The sequence below is a fragment of the Balaenoptera musculus genome, chromosome 1 (genome assembly GCF_009873245.2).
Source record: "Balaenoptera musculus isolate JJ_BM4_2016_0621 chromosome 1, mBalMus1.pri.v3, whole genome shotgun sequence".
Lineage (NCBI taxonomy): Eukaryota > Metazoa > Chordata > Mammalia > Artiodactyla > Balaenopteridae > Balaenoptera > Balaenoptera musculus.
Window position 1 is genome coordinate 18,135,904 of NC_045785.1, and position 17,234 is coordinate 18,153,137.

General features: G+C 45.1%; 1 protein-coding gene across 3 annotated transcripts; it reads right to left on the reverse strand.

Moving 5' to 3' along the window:
• Nucleotides 1-5,722: 5,722 nt before the first annotated feature.
• Nucleotides 5,723-14,660, reverse strand: ZNF436 (zinc finger protein 436). 3 transcript variants are annotated; one of them, XM_036830608.1, is made up of 4 exons: nucleotides 14,202-14,660; nucleotides 12,846-12,942; nucleotides 11,914-12,040; nucleotides 5,723-9,473 (listed from the first exon to the last, which is right to left on the reverse strand). In XM_036830608.1, the coding sequence occupies exons 2-4, from the start codon at nucleotides 12,876-12,878 to the stop codon at nucleotides 8,221-8,223; spliced, it is 1,413 nt and encodes a 470-aa protein (XP_036686503.1). In that variant the 5' UTR covers nucleotides 12,879-12,942; nucleotides 14,202-14,660; the 3' UTR covers nucleotides 5,723-8,220. The 3 variants fall into 3 exon arrangements, with proteins under 3 accessions (XP_036686503.1, XP_036686511.1, XP_036686494.1); XM_036830616.1 differs by lacking the exon at nucleotides 12,846-12,942; XM_036830599.1 differs by lacking the exon at nucleotides 14,202-14,660 and having other exon boundaries at nucleotides 12,846-13,736.
• Nucleotides 14,661-17,234: the final 2,574 nt, after the last annotated feature.

The following is a 17,234-nucleotide window of genomic DNA, read 5'->3' on the forward strand; positions in this document are numbered from 1 at the left end:
TTGATTATAAATAGACTACGTGTGTATAACTAAATTTTCATTACTTTTAAGTTAAAATAACCATTAGAGGAAGGGGGAAAGTGCTCTCTGATTATCATTAATACTAACAATAATATAATACCTATGCTTGCATGGAGTTTTTCCATTTACAAAGAGTTTCAAATACAGTATCTCACTAGACATCTGCTACATTTGGACATCTTGAAATATGTCACACGTCCTTTGCCCTCTGACCCTCCTCTCCTGATTTTTCTCTGGGTTCTGTAATACTCCTCTCCTCTGCCCATCATTACCTATTGGTGCTCCCAGGATTCCATCCTTGATGTTGTTCTCACACTCAATCAGGGCCACCCCATTCACTTGCATGGTTTTCACTGCTCATTTCCATACTCACTATTCCCATTTCTTTATCCACAAGCCCATTTGGGGTCCTGAGCTCTGGACTCATATTTTCAACTACCTGCTGGGCATATGAACATGTGTTTGGATGTAACAGGTGCTTCAAACTCCTCAACAAGTCTCTAAAGACGGTTTTTATCTCCCACCATTTGCCCCCTTCCTCCCTGACCTCCACCCACCCCGGTCTGGTTCCTCCAGTATGCCAACCGCTGCCTAGCACCTTACATTTGCTCTTTGGTAAATTAAGTACTTAGAACAATTTCCTCCAGATATCCTGACAGCTCCTTCAGAACTCTGCTCTAATGTCACCCCTTTAGAGAGTCTTGACCATCCTGTCTAAAATAGCAGTCCCCCTTCACTCCCCTTCCCTTACTCTATTTTTCTTTATTGTACTTGTTACCACCTGATGTTATGTATACCTTTGTTGATTGTCCACCTCCCCCACAGAATACAAGTTCAACAAGGGCAGAGTCTTTGCCTCATTCATTTCTATGCCAGGTACATTGTTGGTGCTCAACAAATTTTTGTTAAATGACTTAATTAACTTCTATCCTTTATACCCACCCCAGATTCCTCCTCTTTGTGTGTTTTGGTTCCATCCATAGCATACTCATCCATCCAACATATTACTCACCTCAGGAATCTGGATATCATAGGTTCTGACTCCTTATAAGTCACTGGTAAAAACAGTTGATAGTATGCCTGGAGGCTAGGACTAGGAGTTGAGCAAGAGTACAAATAAGGGACTTCCCTGGTGGTACAGTGTTTAAGACTCCACGCTTCCAATGCAGGGGTGCAGGTTTGATCCCTGGTCTGGAAACTAACATCCCACATGCAGCATGGCCAAAAAAAAAAATACAGATGAAAGCTTGCCCCCTTCTTTTCCTGTTCTGGCTTCGTCCTATTCCAGGAGGGCCCTCAGGTCCACGTGTGGCTGCAGGTCCAATCTCTGTCCATCCTCCCAAACCAAGGGCTATGGGTACACACATGGAGATTGGTTTGCCCTCAAGAGAACAAACTTGGGGAAGAGGCTTGAAGTGGACTGTCTGGGCAAAGGATTCCAAGGTCCTAGATAATTGAGGTTTGTGATCTAGAAGGGGAGGGAGGAGTATGAGCTCTAGATGGGCACATCCCCTTGGCCTAGTGGGTAAAGGTGCAACTTTAAAGTGCAGGGCTCAGGGAGATGGCCCTGTTGCTCTGGTATAATGGCAGTACTACCTGGGCTAAAATCCGAACTCCAATAGAGTGGACATAACCAAATGAGGGTGAAGCCTAGAAAGCATTCTTCTTCCCTCCCTTGCCTAAAAACCAAAGATTGAAGTCTTGTAACTCAAGAACTATCAATATGGAGATTTAGAAAAGGAAATCTTGGGTAAAAATCCTATTAGAAAACAGGACTTCATCAAAATTTAAAACTTTGGTTCTTTGGGTTTTTTTTTTTAATATAAATGTATTTATTTATTTATCTTTGGCTGTGTTGGGTCTTTGTTGCTGCACATGGGCTTCCTCTAGTTGTGGGGAGTGGGGGCTACTCTTCGTTGTGGTGCGCAGGCTTCTCATCGCGGTGGCTTCTCTTGTTGCAGAGCATAGGGTCTAGGTGCACGGGCTTCAGTAGTTGTGGCACGTGGGCTCAGTAGTTGTGGCTCACGGGCTCTAGAGCGCAGGCTCCGTAGTTGTGGTGCACGGGCTTAGTTGCTCCACAGCATGTGGGATCTTCCTGGACCAGGGCTCGAACCCATGTCCCCTGCATTGGCAGGCGTATTCTTAACCACTGTGCCACCAGGGAAGTCCCAAAACTTTGGTTCTTTGAAAGGCACTGTTAAGGGAATGGAAAGCCAAAGACTAGGAAAAATATTTGCAAATCATATCTGATAAAGGACTTGTAAGCAAAATAAAGAACTCTCAAACAAAAGATCCAAAACTTTCATTAGATTCTCAAAGGAATCTGAATCCTCCTGAAAATATTAACAACTATTGGCTTATGTGCTCAGCTTGGAGAATTCAGAGGTTGACCAACAGCCAAAACTGCAGCTGGGAGCTTAGAATCCTGCCCAAGCTTCCTGTATTGAGAGCTTGCCTTGTAACATGTCACCAAAGTTGCCATGATGTCTAATCCTAGATAACCCTCCAAAGATGACAATGATTCAAGTACTGGAGCATGAGGGGCCAGTGACTTTATCCCAGCTTTACCTTGGGAGGGGGTGTCTTAGTTGGGCCACATTGCCTTTAGGTGCCTTTTTCCTCTTGCATTAGGCCTCACCAGATATGCAATGAGAGAATATCTACCGTTTCTACAGAATTTCTTTTACGAATAGCTTGTGCAGTGACAAATCAGAAATGAAGTCACCAGTCCTGATGAAGGGAATGAAGTTTATACATATTCTCCTCTCATTTATCCAAGAAATATTTGTTGCCTGCCTACTCTAAGTCAAATATTTTGCTAGGGGCTGAAGATACAATGATGAGCAAGACACAGTGATTTCTTCAAGGATATCAAAGTCTAATGGAGGAGATGAAAAAGTGAACAGGCAATTTACAAAATGAATAAAGTGCTTTCAGTGGGATAATCCCAGGCAACACTGAACAGGAACACCTGATCCAGTCTCATGGGATCGGGAAAGGTTCCCTAGAACAAGTTAGGTATGAGACCTGAAGGATGAGGAGGAGTTGACCAGAAGAGTGGAGAGAAAGAGGTGCAGCTTGAAGAGCGTTTCAAGTACAGGGAAAGTGCAGAGAACTGAAGCTGACGAGGGCAGCAGAGGCCAGATCTTGATGACCTACATCACACTGTGTGCTGCTGGCAATGGAAAGCATGAGAAAGTTTTGCACAGAAGAGTGGCCTGAAGGGATTTGCCCTTCAGAAAGATCATTCTAGCTGCAGCAAGGGAGAATAGATGGAAGGGGGTTGAAAATAGATGTGACTCATTAAGAGGTTGTTTCAGTAAGCAGGATGTGGCTTGCTGATGGTCTGAATAGCTGCAGCTAATATTTTGAGCCCCATTATTTAATCTTTGCAACTCTGTGAGATGGATATAATTACCCCCATTTTACAGATGGGCAATCCAAGGAACAGAGAAGCTAAGTAACTTGCCCAAGGTCACATGATAAGTGGTGGCAGTACAGAGAGCAGGTAGACAGATTTGAGAACTATTTAGGAGGTGGTATGTCATAAAACTAATTATTCAACTAATTTTCATTATTGATTTTGGGAAGGTGGCTAAAGGAGAAGCTTTCAAGTATGATATGCAAGTTTCTAGCTTGGATGACTAGGCCATGACTGAGTTAGGAAATACATGAGAAGCAGGTGAGGGGGGATGGTGATAGAACAAAGTGGTAAATTCAGTTTGGGGTCTGCCCGGGTAATTTCCAAGTGGAGACATCTACAGGGCAGCCGCAGGGGCTGGTGTGAAATTCAAAGTGAGATTTTGATGTTATCAGCCTCAGTCTCTGCCAGAGGGAAAAAAAGCACCTTTGAAGAAGCTGAAAATGATACAAACTTGGAATATGAAGCATTTAGGAGAACAGATAATACAATGGGATTCACCATGAAACTGTTTTAGGTCATTACAGGGTAATTTTCTTCTATTCATTTTACTCAATTGTTTTTCACTAACAACTTTTTATTTTCTCCAGTCCTTTTCTCTCCACTAATTTTCTCCCCTTTGCCTATTCACGTATCACAGTGTTCTCTGTCCTTAAACGAAAACCTTTTCCATTGCTTTATTTCCAGGACTTATTCCTTACTTCTTTGCATACAGACTTCTCTCTCATCTTCACAAAAAGTCTGAAGTAATTTCAACCGGCTGCTTCTGATTCCTTATCTTCCATCTATTCTTTTTTTTTTTTTTTTTTTTTTTTACATCTTTATTGGAGTATAACTGCTTTACAATTTTTAAGATTTTTTTTTCTGATGTGGACCATTTTTTAAAATCTTTATTGAATTTGTTACAATATTGCTCCTGTTTTATGTTTTGGTGTTTTGGCCGCGAGGCATGTGGGATCTTAGTTCCCCGACCAGGGCTCGGGCCCACACCCCCTGCATTGGAAGGCAAAGTCTTAACCACCGGACCACCAGGGAAGTCCCACACTAACAACTTTTCATCTTGAAGTCTCCTATAGATAAGCAGGTCCCAGTCGGCTACTCCATTACAGAGTTAGGTATCTAACCAATGCTTCAAAGAGGTGCATTTCTCCCAGGGCATAGGAACTCCTTTTTCAGCAGGAACACTAACCTTTGAAACACTAGGGAACCATTTAACAAATTATCATTTCAGTAGACTCAGTGGGGTCCTAATGGGCTGGAAGCACAGCCATAACCAAGGGCTAGCCTCCTAGAGAAAATTCAAAGAAGGAAATCTGCCTCTACTATAATAATGGCGAAACATTAACATGTTAAATGCCCTGAAGGAAAGGTTCCAGGTGAATTTCTCCAGCATTTTCCTTAAACTTTCCTACCCAGTAATAAAAAATGCTGAACATGTAGAAAGGAGAAAAGGAGTTTTAAAAAATGTTTACAGGAACTCCCTGGAGGTCCAGTGGTTAGGACTCCACGCTTTCACTGCCAAGGGCACGGGTTCGATCCCTGGTCCGGGAACTAAGATCCCGCAAGCCATGAGGTGCAGCCAAAAAAAAAAAAAAAAAAAGGTTTGATAAAATCTTTATTTTTCCAGTCTTGGCCATAGGGCTAATTAAAACTTTTCTTTCGTATTTGTATTTTTCCCCGATTTAAAGCACTTCCACTTCCTACCTCTGCCTAGACTGGCCTTCCATTTAAAAAAATGTTTCGTAAGATAAAATTACGTGTAAGTAATTTGAAAATAATGGCCACACCCTAGTAGAACATAATCACTGCCTTAGGCAGACTGCACAATCATGTCATGAATATAGAGCCTTTGCTTCTAAGACGTATCTCTGTTCTAGGATCCTAATACTAATTTAATAGAGATTGTTTTAGTATCCTTAACAGATACTCAAAAATATCTCCTTAAAGCAATATGGCTTCCTCTCATTTTTCCGTTAGGATTTTTTTTTTTTTTTTGCTTCTGTTTCCCTTCGCCAAAGCTAATGAGTTACCCATATCAAATATTTCCATGTTGCTTTGCCACCAGCCTAATCTTCATAGGGAACTGTCCAGGTTTTTGCACTTGCCAAAATATGGTAATATCCAGAGGGCTCACCAATATGTGAAGACACAGTATTCCCAAATTCCCACAAGAACATCTGTACAAATGCATCAATATAAAAACAATTGTGCCCAATTTTAATAAACCTGATGAAAAGCCGTTTTATGAATTGGTGCTGGATTACTAAAATAATTCTCAGCTTTTTGATTTTAAAAATTATACTTTTAATTACAGGATATTGTTAGAATAATACAGATATAGATAGACACAAGCAAACTGTGACCAATACCATAAGGAAAACTGCTGTACATACTTACGTGTTCACTCACTCTCCACAACCACAGAAAACAGGCACAATGTGTTCAGGGTGTGTGCAGAAGCAGCCAGAGACTTGGGAGCAGAAGGCATGCAGAAAGCTTCAGCAAAGAGAGACCGAGGCATAGCTTTACACAGAGTTCAACACAGCAAATGCGCAACAATTGGCAGGAAGAGAGGAGACAGAGCTGGTCCGGCCCTTGCCCTTTTAACTTCCCAACTGAAGTGTACATGTCTGGAGAGATGGCTGGGGCACTCAGAAGCCAAAAGCAGCAGAAGGAACAGCTTGGGGGTGGGGCAGGGGAGTAGGGAAGGAAAAGGGGGTGAAATAGTTAGGTCATGGAGATGCTGTCTTCTTCTACAGCCACTCCGAAGCTGATGCCCCTAGTGGCTCACAGAAACAACAGGAGAACTTTGATATTCATTAAAACCACCAGCAACACTGATACGGGAAAAAGACATTTGAGTTTAGTCATCAAGAACATGTAAGTCATTCAACAATTAAAATATGAATACCCAAAGTCAGCTAGATATTGTATAGAACAAAAAACATGCTCCCTGCCCGAGTTTGTATTTAAATAAGAGTGACAACATAAAGACACCTACTTGGTGGAGTGTTTTTTCATTGTTACTTCTGAGGTTGTGTCATTTGCAAGGGATGCAGACCCACGTGGTTGTGGGTCATAATAAATCACTATAGTACACTACCCAAGGGAGACCACTGGCTCCTTTAACGCCAAGTCCCAAAGAGCTATGGCAAAAGTTTTTCAAATGTTACAACACTCACAATACAGTAGAAAAAACATGGGGCAGGCTCAAAAAATATATATTCCTCACTCTAGTCCCATCTCCTGGGCATCAGTTCCCTCCCACTCCCACCCCCAAATGCTTGGATAAGCATCAACATTTGGGATATTTCTTAATTCCTATTTGGGCTGAGATAAGGAGAACTGACACTACTGGGCTTAAATTGGGTCAACTCTTATATTAACCACTTAAATCTGTAGGCTGGGAGAATGGAAATACATTCCTATCTAGTTTTATTAATTCCCTGTGACTAGGCCAAAGAGAAGATAATTCAGTCTGAGAACAGGACAATCAACCTATTTGTCTGGTAATAATCTCCAACTGACTGATACATATAAACAAGTGCTTGGTTCTGTACAAAGACAGATCTTACAGGAGAGTACACATTAGAGCACTAGTGTTTCAATTTTTTTTCATAAAGAATGAAAGGACATTTCTCACATTGGAGTTATGTCTGTAGTTCTGTCACATGATCAATATCACCCAAGAACATGCTAATTCAGTGTGAATTCAGTTTCTGCTATTGGAAAAACAACAGGAATACACATTTTACATGTACATACACATGCCCTTATGCAAGCTAAGATAAACACTGGGATGTGGCCCTTATCAAATCCTAGAGTTAGCAGTATAGGGAGAATTGATCTTAAAGGGTAGAGGGGAAAGAACAGAGAAATGACCTGTGTTCCTTGGGAAGGGACTCCGTTTCCTTCCCTGAAGTGGTCAATTCCACTTGTTCCTTACACTCCACCATCACTTATGGTCCTATCTTTCCTTGAAGATATTTTCCCTACAATATTCCCTACAGTGATCCCCAAAGAAAATTAATAAATTCTGATTAATGGCAATAACAGTGGGCATCTCTTGCTAAAGTCACCACTGTTGATGAGTCCTTGGTCCCCAAACCTGTGTCTCATTTTTCCTTTCAATCTGTATCTTCAGTTAGCTTTCACAATCATGAAAGCTTTAAAAAAGTTAATTATAAACAATGAGGCAAAAAGTTATGATCATTGCCTTCATCATGCAGAATCCTGCTCTTAGGAAGACAGAAAGATACAAATGCATGAGCAACTCAAGGAGAAAGCCCTTTGAAGGGAAGATGTGTGTGCCCAGCTACTATGGTGAGTGAATAGGTGTGGCAATTCAGGCAAAGTCTCTGGTTGTCTTTTACCAAAGCAGCTGTGACAACCCTATCACAGGTCAATATTTCCCCTAGCATAGTTCTTTGGGCCAAGGACGGGAGAAATTACTTTTAAAGATTTACTCCATTTCCAGGCCTGAGCATTTACCAGCATTTAGCACCTGGTCTTCAGATTTCCAGTTACTTGTGGGGCTGATTTTGATGAAATAATTCATTAATACTGGGTGAATAAAAATCACTATTTTGGAGGAAGGAATACCATTCCCAAAGCCGTGGATCAGAATTTCAAGTGGCTTGTCTTCTTCGATGTTTTAAACTGTGGCCCACAACAAGGAAATTCAGTACAGTAAAAGCAGCTCAGTCTTGAGAGAGCTCTTTGATATCAAATAAAATTGTACCTTCAAATGACTCATTTCTCAGTCGTAATTTCAGGACTTAGTCAGTGTGAACTCTCTTATGTTTAATGAGAGCTGAGCTCCGGCTGAAACTCTTCTCACATTCGGTACATTCATAAGGCTTCTCTCCTGTATGAACTCTTTGATGTGTGATGAGGTTGGAGCTCTGGGTGAAACCTTTTCCACACTGCACACACTCATAGGGTTTCTCTCCTGTGTGGGTTCTCTGGTGTTTAATTAGGTCTGACCTTTCACCAAAGCTTCGCCAACATTCGTTGCACTCATAGGGCTTCTCTCCAGTGTGAATTTTCTGGTGTGTGATAAGATGAGAGCTCCGGCTGAAGCTTTTCCCACAGGCGTTACATTCATATGGCTTTTCCCCAGTATGGGTTCTCTGGTGCTGAACCAAGTGTGAGATACGGCTGAAATTCTCCCCACATTCATTACAGTGGTACGGCTTTTCCCCTGTGTGGGCTCTGCGATGGCGCACAAGGTCGGAGTTCTGACTGAAATTCTTCCCACACTCATCACACTTGTAGGGCCTTTCCCCCGTGTGGACACGATAGTGTTTGATCAGATCAGATCTCTCACTGAAGCCTCGCCCACATTCATTACATTCGTAAGGCTTCTCACCTGTGTGGGTCCTCTGGTGCTGAGCTAGGTGAGAGCTCCGGCTGAAGCTTTTCCCACACTCCTCACACTCATAGGGTTTTTCCCCACTGTGGGTCCTTTGGTGCTGGATTAGGTGAGAGAGCCGGCAGAAACTTTTTCCACACTCGTTACATTTGTGGGGCTTTTCTCCAGTGTGGATTGTCTGATGCTGAATGAGGTGAGAGCTTCTTCCAAAACTTTTCCCACACTCATTACAGTCATAGGGCCTCTCTCCAGTGTGTGTTCTTTGATGCTGAATAAGGTGGGAACTCCGACTGAAGCCCTTTCCACATTCGTAACACTTATAGGGTCTGTCACCGGTGTGGGTTTTCTGATGTCGATTAAGGTCTGAGATCTGACTAAAGGCCTTTCCACAATGAGAACATATATGATATCGGATGCTTGTATGGACTTCTTTGTGGACAAGCAGATCGGTGACTTGTTGGAGAGGATAGCTTACCCACTCTTCTGCTGTTAGATCTCCCCATTGTCTTTCTGATCTATCCCTGTTTTCAAAGGCCTCTTCGCTTTCAGGACTGTCCTCAGTATTCCCAACAGGTCTTTCAGATGCAGTCCCAAATTCCACATCTTCACTAATCTCTTGCTTTGGATTCACCTCGTTTTCACTCCTGATTTCAAAATCTGTAATAAAAGGTGAAGAATAATACTGGTAAACACACACAAAAATTATCTACTGTGTGCTGGGCACTGTGCTAAGTTCTTTTTTTTTTTTTTTTAAAAGGACTTTTATATATATATTTTTATATTTATTTTTGGCTGTGTTGGGTCTTTCTTTCTGTGCGAGGGCTTTCTCTAGTTGCGGCAAGAGGGGGCCACTCTTCATCGCGGTGCGCGGGCCTCTCACTATCGTGGCCTCTCTTGTTGTGGAGCACAGGCTCCAGACGCGCAGGCTCAGCAGTTGTGGCTCACAGGCCTAGCTGCTCCGCGGCATGTGGGATCTTCCCAGACCAGGGCTCGAACCCGTGTCCCCTGCATTAGCAGGCAGATTCTCAACCACTGCACCACCAGGGAAGCCCGTGCTAAGTTCTTTATGTGAATTACCTCAGCCACCCTGAGAGCCAGGCATTATGATGATTTCTACTTTATGAATGAGAGATTCAAGGCCCACAGAAGTGACTCGCAAAAGGTCATGCAGTAGTAAATGGTGAAGCTAAGATTCAAATCCAGTTCAGTCTGATAAAAGTTCATGCTCTGTATCACTACAGTTAATGGTTCCTTATGAATATTGTATGTGTTCCTGGTGTTTCAAAAGAAGAAAACCATAAACAGAAAACATAAAAGACTCTAAATTAGAATTTCTAAAAGCCAAGAGCCTAGATATTTTATATGTGAATGAATGTGCGTGTATGTGTATGTTCTTAACTTGTCAAGCCTTCTTCATTACCGTTATATAATATTTACTAAGAACCTACTGGGTTAGCATGGAGAAAAACAAATTTTTATCAATCTGTATCAAGTCTCAGTTGACAGGAAAAATGACTGCCAAATGTTACTTGCTACTTTTCAGTGGCTTTTTTTTTTTTTTTTTGGCCGCGCTATGTGGCTTGCGGGGAGCTCCACCAGGGATCAAACCCAGGCCCAGCGCAGTGAAATTAAGGAGTCCTAACCACGGGACCGCCAAGGAATTCCCTCAGTGGCCTTTTAATGAAAATAGAGGTGGGAAGGTTGGAGAAGGCAAAAAAGATGCCTGGCTCAGAATATTCTTGGCATTGACTAGGTAAAGACTTTAAATGAAAATCAAAATATACAAAGTCACTGTCTACAAGAAACCTTCTACCAGACACTGCTTTTTCCAAGTTGTGTTTCTTGGTACACTCTTCAGAAAGAGATTACTAGGTATGCTGGGAGAAAAGGGTCCAGGGATAAATCAGTTTGGTAAGTGGTGCGTACAACATCATCTTCTTAGAAATTCAAAATGCCTGATATCACATTAAAGGTTCTGAAGAGTCTTGAGGTAAAGAAGTCTTGTAAACATTATCTAACCCACTCCCAACCTTATATGGGCAAGAAACATTTTTGTGTGTGTGTGTGTTTCCATGCTTCCATCCTTCCAAAATGTGCTCCTTGGGCTGGACCACTGACATATAAATTCACATTTCTTTAAGATTCTCATTTCTTGCTTTTGTTGGATTGAGTGGAATATTTGGGTTACTGACTACAATAGATCTGGGTAGATAACTTCACTTCTGGTTGCATTTTGAAAGGAAGGATCCAAGAAAGTTGGGACATCAGAGAGAGCCCAATTTAAAAAGGAAACCCTTCACAGTTTGCCTTTTGTTTGTTAAAAGCTATAGGAATAAAGATTTCATAAAAAGGAATAATCCTAATGAATGGCAGATGACCTAGTCAACCATACATGATTGCTAACTTCTGTCAAGTCCTAACAGGAGACAAAGTGAGTCAAAAGACTTTCAGCTCAAGAATACACTGTTTATTCTAGTTACACCCAGACCAAAGGATATCTAAGAGAAAAGACAGGTTTGCAGACCACCAAAAAAATTAGCTTCCCTCTCTAATAGAATCTGTGATCTCATTTAGTTCAGGATTCTTCTGCAACAACATCATCTGACACACTCAAAATCTATGATCAACTCTGAAACGTCTCTAGACAAGTACCTGCTCTGGATAAATAAAGGGCCTGAGGCAAAGCTACAGCTCTGAAGCCAAAGCAAACACAAAAAGGTGGCTTTTGCCTTCCCATGAACCTGGGTCAGAACCCCTTTATCTTCTAGTAAAAGCACCATTTACAGGGGCATTTATATCCTGGCAAGCACCATTATGTCAGACCTGTTTGGTCAGTGATCTGTACAGACAGGCTGGAGAATGGCAAATGACTCAGGGCGCAAGAAATCTGAGTGTTTCTAAAATGTGCAGGAACGATCTTTCATTTTAGACCATATGACCTTGATATTCCCGCATTCAAAGATCTGCCTGAGGACTCAACTCAAGCCAAAATCCAATTAAGTGCTTTAAGAATCAACTAACTAGGTTGTGTTGAAAGAGCTAAGGCATTTTTGACAGTCTCCAAAACGTGGGGTGGAGAAAGACAGAGAATCCTTACCTAATGAGACAACATTGCCATAATTCTCCTGCATAACATCCCTGTAAAGGTCCCTTTGTGTAGGGTCCAGAGGTCTCCATTCTTCCCGGGTGAGATACATGGCCATATCTTCAAATGTCACAGGTGCCTGAAATCACACATTGCTTCCTCAATACTTGGTATCTAGGAGGTTAGTACCAGTTTTTCTTCTCGAAATTAGAGACATGGCTAGAATTGTTGAGGAGGCAAAAGGTATTAGGTCTGATATGCAGAGTCCAAGCGAGAAATAAACAAGCAACAAAGAGATGTGGTAAAGGAGAGAGCAATTTATGAGCTGATTGCTTTGGTCCCATGGCCAGATATCCCTGCCCTACTCCGAACCTTACCCTCTAGTAGTAGTTTTCTCAAAATACAACTAGCACCTACATCATTCCATACCTTTACCCACAATGTTCCTATTTTCTTGGAATATCTTTCTCAGGGTAGTGAAATCCTACTGTTCCTTAAGGCCCTGTTCCAGCACCGACTGTTCTTCAATGCGCCCCATCTCGCTGCTCTGCTCCACTCCTCCCTCCCTCCCTCCCACACCTCAGACAGAATTAATACTCCCACTTCTTGGTTCCCACAGCATGTTGCTCCTACAGAAAATAGTGCTCTTATCATGTAGTTTCATGGTTAACCGGATGCATCTGTCTTCCTACTGATTGTGAGCAGGCAGGGAGGGCATGCCTCATGCATCTTTTGTCTCCCCAGTATTTAAAGGCAAACAGCAGGTGTTCAATAAATGCTTGTTTGTGTCTATACTGTCCTGATACTGGGTCTCTGGAGGCAGAATACCGAAGCAAGCGAATTACTAATCTCAGGGAATTTCCCACAGAGATTCGCGGAGCAAAGAAACGCAGGGACGACGTGGGTAAGCACAGGCAGGGTCCGAGAAGCCACCCCCGGCTTACCTGGGACCCAGCCATGAGCAGGGTGGCTGCCATCTCGGGCTCAAGGATTCGCCTCCCAGGAGAGAGAGAGAGCAGGAAAAGCAGCTAGCAGACAGCGCTAAAGGAGGCGAAAAGCAGGGCGTGAGGCACAGAAACAGGCCCTGCCCACTCCCCGGGGCTGGAGTTCTGGCCGCCAGGCGACTGGGGAGGGCCCTGAATCCGGGCCGGGTCACTCTCCTCCCTGACCCTCGAGCGCGACCCGCCCTCCGTGTCTCCGCCACCAAGGGGTGGAGGCTCCCGGAATTACTAAGACAGCCCCCTGGCTCGGTCCCTCCCGGGCCGGGGGTCAAGCCGAGGCTGTCTCAGGGAGGAGGCTCTCAGCCCAGCCCACAGAACGCCTCTGCTCTTCCATGTCGAGGCTGGACCCTTTCCGGCAGCTGCCTCAGCCAATCAGCGAGCGAAGCGAATACGAGGCCCGCCTCTTGTAGCACGGCCGAGCACCTTTATCACGCCTGCGCCCGCCCCCGTGGCCTGTCGGGAGTTGGAGTTCCATTCGGGCGTACAAAGGCCAGTCAGAGGCCAAAAGCCACGGAGGGAAAAGAACAAAAGAGTGAAGAAAAAAGCGCGTCCTCCTAGCCAGGGCGGAGTATCTTCCGCTCTCCTCTCTTGGAGACCACAGCCGGATTAAGCCAGGGAGGTTGCCTTGCTTCTCCTCACGTCCCTAGAAGCTTATCTTGAGTCGGACCTTAACTGCGACGTCGAGCCTAATTTAGGCGCTGGCCTGTGTTGAGTTCAGCTGGGATTAGCTCTCATTTGACATCCTGGGCCTGAGAGGAAAGCAGCAGCCGCCCACTCCCCGGGGGAGACTCAGCGGCCGCGCTGGAACTTTGAGCTCCACCCACGCACTACATCACCCAGCAGCGACTGCGGCATTCTCACACTGCTACGCAGACTACAACTCCTAGGGGGCAACGCGCCGCCCGTCCGCCAGCAAGTGTGGTCCGCGGCTGGGCCAGGCTTGTGTCCCGGCTCCATCGCTGTTAACCCTGTAGGGGCGTCCTTCTAAAGAGGGCGCTCCTTGAGGGGCAGGCTGAGTTGCGCCTAGCGGAGGGGACGCAAAAGCCGGAGGGAAATCAGAAGCGAGGGTGGAGTATAGGGGCGCGTAAGGTGGAGCGAGCCAGACCCCAGGGTTGGGAAGGACCGTCTCTATCATCCCTGAGGGCTTGCCTGCTAAAAGGGTTCCTGGCGGCCTCCCGCATCGATGGGATCGTGGGCCTCTATAACGGCCCACGCCCGGTGGACCCTTAGGTTGTTAGCAGTCCCTGACCGGCTGAAGGTGGGAAGCCGAAAACCCGAACTGGGAACGAACAGACCTACCTCCTGGCCCGCAAAAGATCCGCTAGGTCTCCGGCTCCAAGATCCAAGAGGCCTCAGACAGATTTCAAATCCGCAGGCAGGGTTCTCTGAGACTACAGACGTTCGGAAAGATTCTGGGGGTCACTGGCAGATCCTGTCTATCTCAGATCTGCAGGTAGATCTCGAATCCGTAGACGTGCAGGCAAAGCCCAGAGATCGTAGGCGGATCCCAAAGACTCACAGATTCTCGAGACCTCAGACTCTCAGACAGCTCAGAGAAACCACAGGCTCATAGGCAGATTCCTGAGACCACAGCAGCTAGCCAAGAAACACCACCAGCAGCTAAGCTGCATTCAACTGGAGTTCTTCCGAACAGAAGGACTTGCAGCCTTCCCTTTCCCCAGCCAGGATGAGAAAATTAGACAATGGAAGCCAAGCACTAGGGAAAGCAGGCATTCTGCGTGGGGAAGAGCTCTGAGCTCGCTGTAGCCTTGGAGAGGGAAGTGATGGAAAAAGAATATAGCAGCTTATTAGGGACTCCCACCCTCTTCAAGTTATAAATATCCCCAGAACCTTGGCTACGTGCCCAGAAGCCTGTTGTCTCTAACCGTACAGGAGACTTCTCTGCCTGGGCTGGGAAAGGGGCTTTTCTTTTGTTTTGCAGATATGTCCACCCACTAAGTGACTTGAAATTTTTTCTTCAAACGTGACTCTAGGCTATGCTTTTATTAGTGAGTGTCCTGTTCCCAGTGCCCAGTTATTTATGGATAAATTACTCAAGTGTCTAAAAAGAACTAAGACCCTACCCAGCCATGAGGCAGACTCTCCCACTCCCGCTCCTCTTCTCACTCCCAACTGTGAGGCAAGGAATTTTTTTAGATACCACAGAATTGTACCATCCTACCCCATCTAAAATTAATATGGGAACCACAAAAAATAGAATCGCAGAGGGTCCCCAAGAGGCAGTGTCCTGAGTGGGAAGTGTGTGGGCACCAAGGTCAGACAGACCTGGGTTGGAATCCAGGCTGTGTATCCCTTGGAAAGACATTTAATCTCTCCAGGCCTATTTCCCTTTCTGTGAAATTGGGTAATCGTACCTAAGGTGGTGGTGAGCAGTAAGTGAGATGACTTAAAGCATTCGACACAGAGTGAGCACTCAGATGATAGTTGGTATTATTATTAATCCTGCCTTTGGTGGCAGGAGAGAGTTTCAGAAAGGCCTGTGGATATTTTCACTGGCTCAGAACATCTGGGCAGTCAGAGTAGCTGGATAGCTTTGAGGATCTGCTGATGACTGTATTATCCATAGTGTTTCTGCTGAAAATCCAGAGGGAACTGGAAGTTGAGCCAGTTAGTTGGGTTCAAGAGAACTGGTGTATTGAGCCGAGTAGAGCAGAGGTATTTGGGGCTGCCAAAAACCCAGCAAGGTGAGGCCTTGCACTCCCAGGGAAACCTCTGGGACAAGGAAGAGGGAGATTGGTTCAGACGTCGGCCAAGTAATTGCAGGCTTCTAACTGGGCCGAAGGTGAGGTGAGTGCCTGAGCCCCTCAGCTCAGTGGGGCTCCCTTTTCATCCCTTCTCTGACAGATTGCTTTGTAAACTTTGTTAGGCCTTTTCTTTCCCCTTGTTCCAGAGCTTTAAGTCCTTCTTTGTCCTCTCGCCATTCCTTTTATTCCTCAGGCCTGCCTGGGGGCAGGACGACTCTCCAAGCCCAGCTTGGCTGCTTGCCTCCTTCTGTGAGTAAGTGCTTTTCTCTTTCTTCACCTGGGACCCTCCAGAGGCTAGAGGAGAAGAGGGGCCGAGAGCGGATGGAAAGCATGAGTGCATTTGGTGCCCCTGGGTGGGGGTGGCCCCTGAGTGGGGAAGAGAGGGAGGAAAGACAGTGGGTGAGGGGTTTCCTGTTGCAGCCTTCAGCTGGACTCTTGAGAGTTGGGGGTCACTGGAGGAGGAGGTGGCTTCCTGCCCCATTGTTCAGGACTTCATTGTTTCCCAGGAATACTTATTGTGTGTGGGTTTTCAATAACCAACTTGGAAAGCTGTGTTTGTTACCATTATTCAGCAAACAATGCGCACCTACTGTGTGTAGAGGCAGCAGCACAGCCTACCACTGGGGAAAGGGGCCAGGAGTACCATTTCATCAGGGTCTCCAATTTAGGCTTTTGACATTATCTGCAAATGGGGTTTTACATTATGTCAGATCCACTGACCAATTTGATCAAAGAGCCCCCTTGTATATCCTGAAGCTTGTTTCTTATTAACAGACCACTGTGCCTGGGGAGCACAATAAATTATTATATTTTAATAAATCCTATAATTATCTTGTGAGCAGCACAATTATAATTTTTTGTATTGGAAGCATTCATTTGCTAGACATTGAAAAATATGCCTCAATATTTGAGATCTTGTTTTGTTATCTCTTCATTTTCAAATATACCAAGAACATTGAAAAAAAAATCAGTGATCCGGGCTTCTCTTTACCCCTGCTCAGAGCAGAGATGAAGCCTCATCTCAGCACAAGGAGCTGGGGACATCCTGACTTACAAACAGTCATTGCAGTCCAACTGCTAGAGCACTTGGAGGAGACAGCTAGTGGGCTTCGAGGAGGGGCGGGCTCACAGCTGGGGGGCGGGTAGGAGAGGAGTCTTCACACGGGAGGTGACTTCGGAGCTGGCTTGCAAAGACTGTAGGAGTCTCGGAGGTGGAGAACGAGGGGAGGGAAAGCATTCCAGGCTTCGAGAACAGCATGTGCAAAGTCACGGAGGCGTGAAAGGACAGAGCGCGTTCCAGAATGGTCAGGATTGGGTATGGTTAGAGGGAAGAGTATGGGGGTGGAGAGGCAGGGGGAGGAAGCAGAGCAGGGACAGCCTCTTATGTCCCTTTGCCTGCCTGCCTGTTTGTCTCTGGCTTTGGCTGTGGATCAGCAATGCTGGTGATGAAGTGCAGATTGGGGGGTGGCCTGGGATGAGAACAGCAGATTGACTCTGCAGGAGGAGAGGGGAGTGGCGAGGATCGGGAAGCTCTTTATGACCTCATGCATTTCAGCTGGTTTTCTCC

Excerpts from the sequence above, each read along its gene's own strand:
- ZNF436 (XM_036830608.1), bottom strand. The coding sequence starts at position 12,878 with ATGGCAGCCACCCTGCTCATGGCTGGGTCCCAG. Across the intron at positions 12,041-12,845 it reads TGCTCATGGCTGGGTCCCAG|GCACCTGTGACATTTGAAGA; the intron begins GTAAGCCGGGGG and ends GTGTGATTTCAG. Across the intron at positions 9,474-11,913 it reads TGGCAATGTTGTCTCATTAG|ATTTTGAAATCAGGAGTGAA; the intron begins GTAAGGATTCTC and ends CTTTTATTACAG.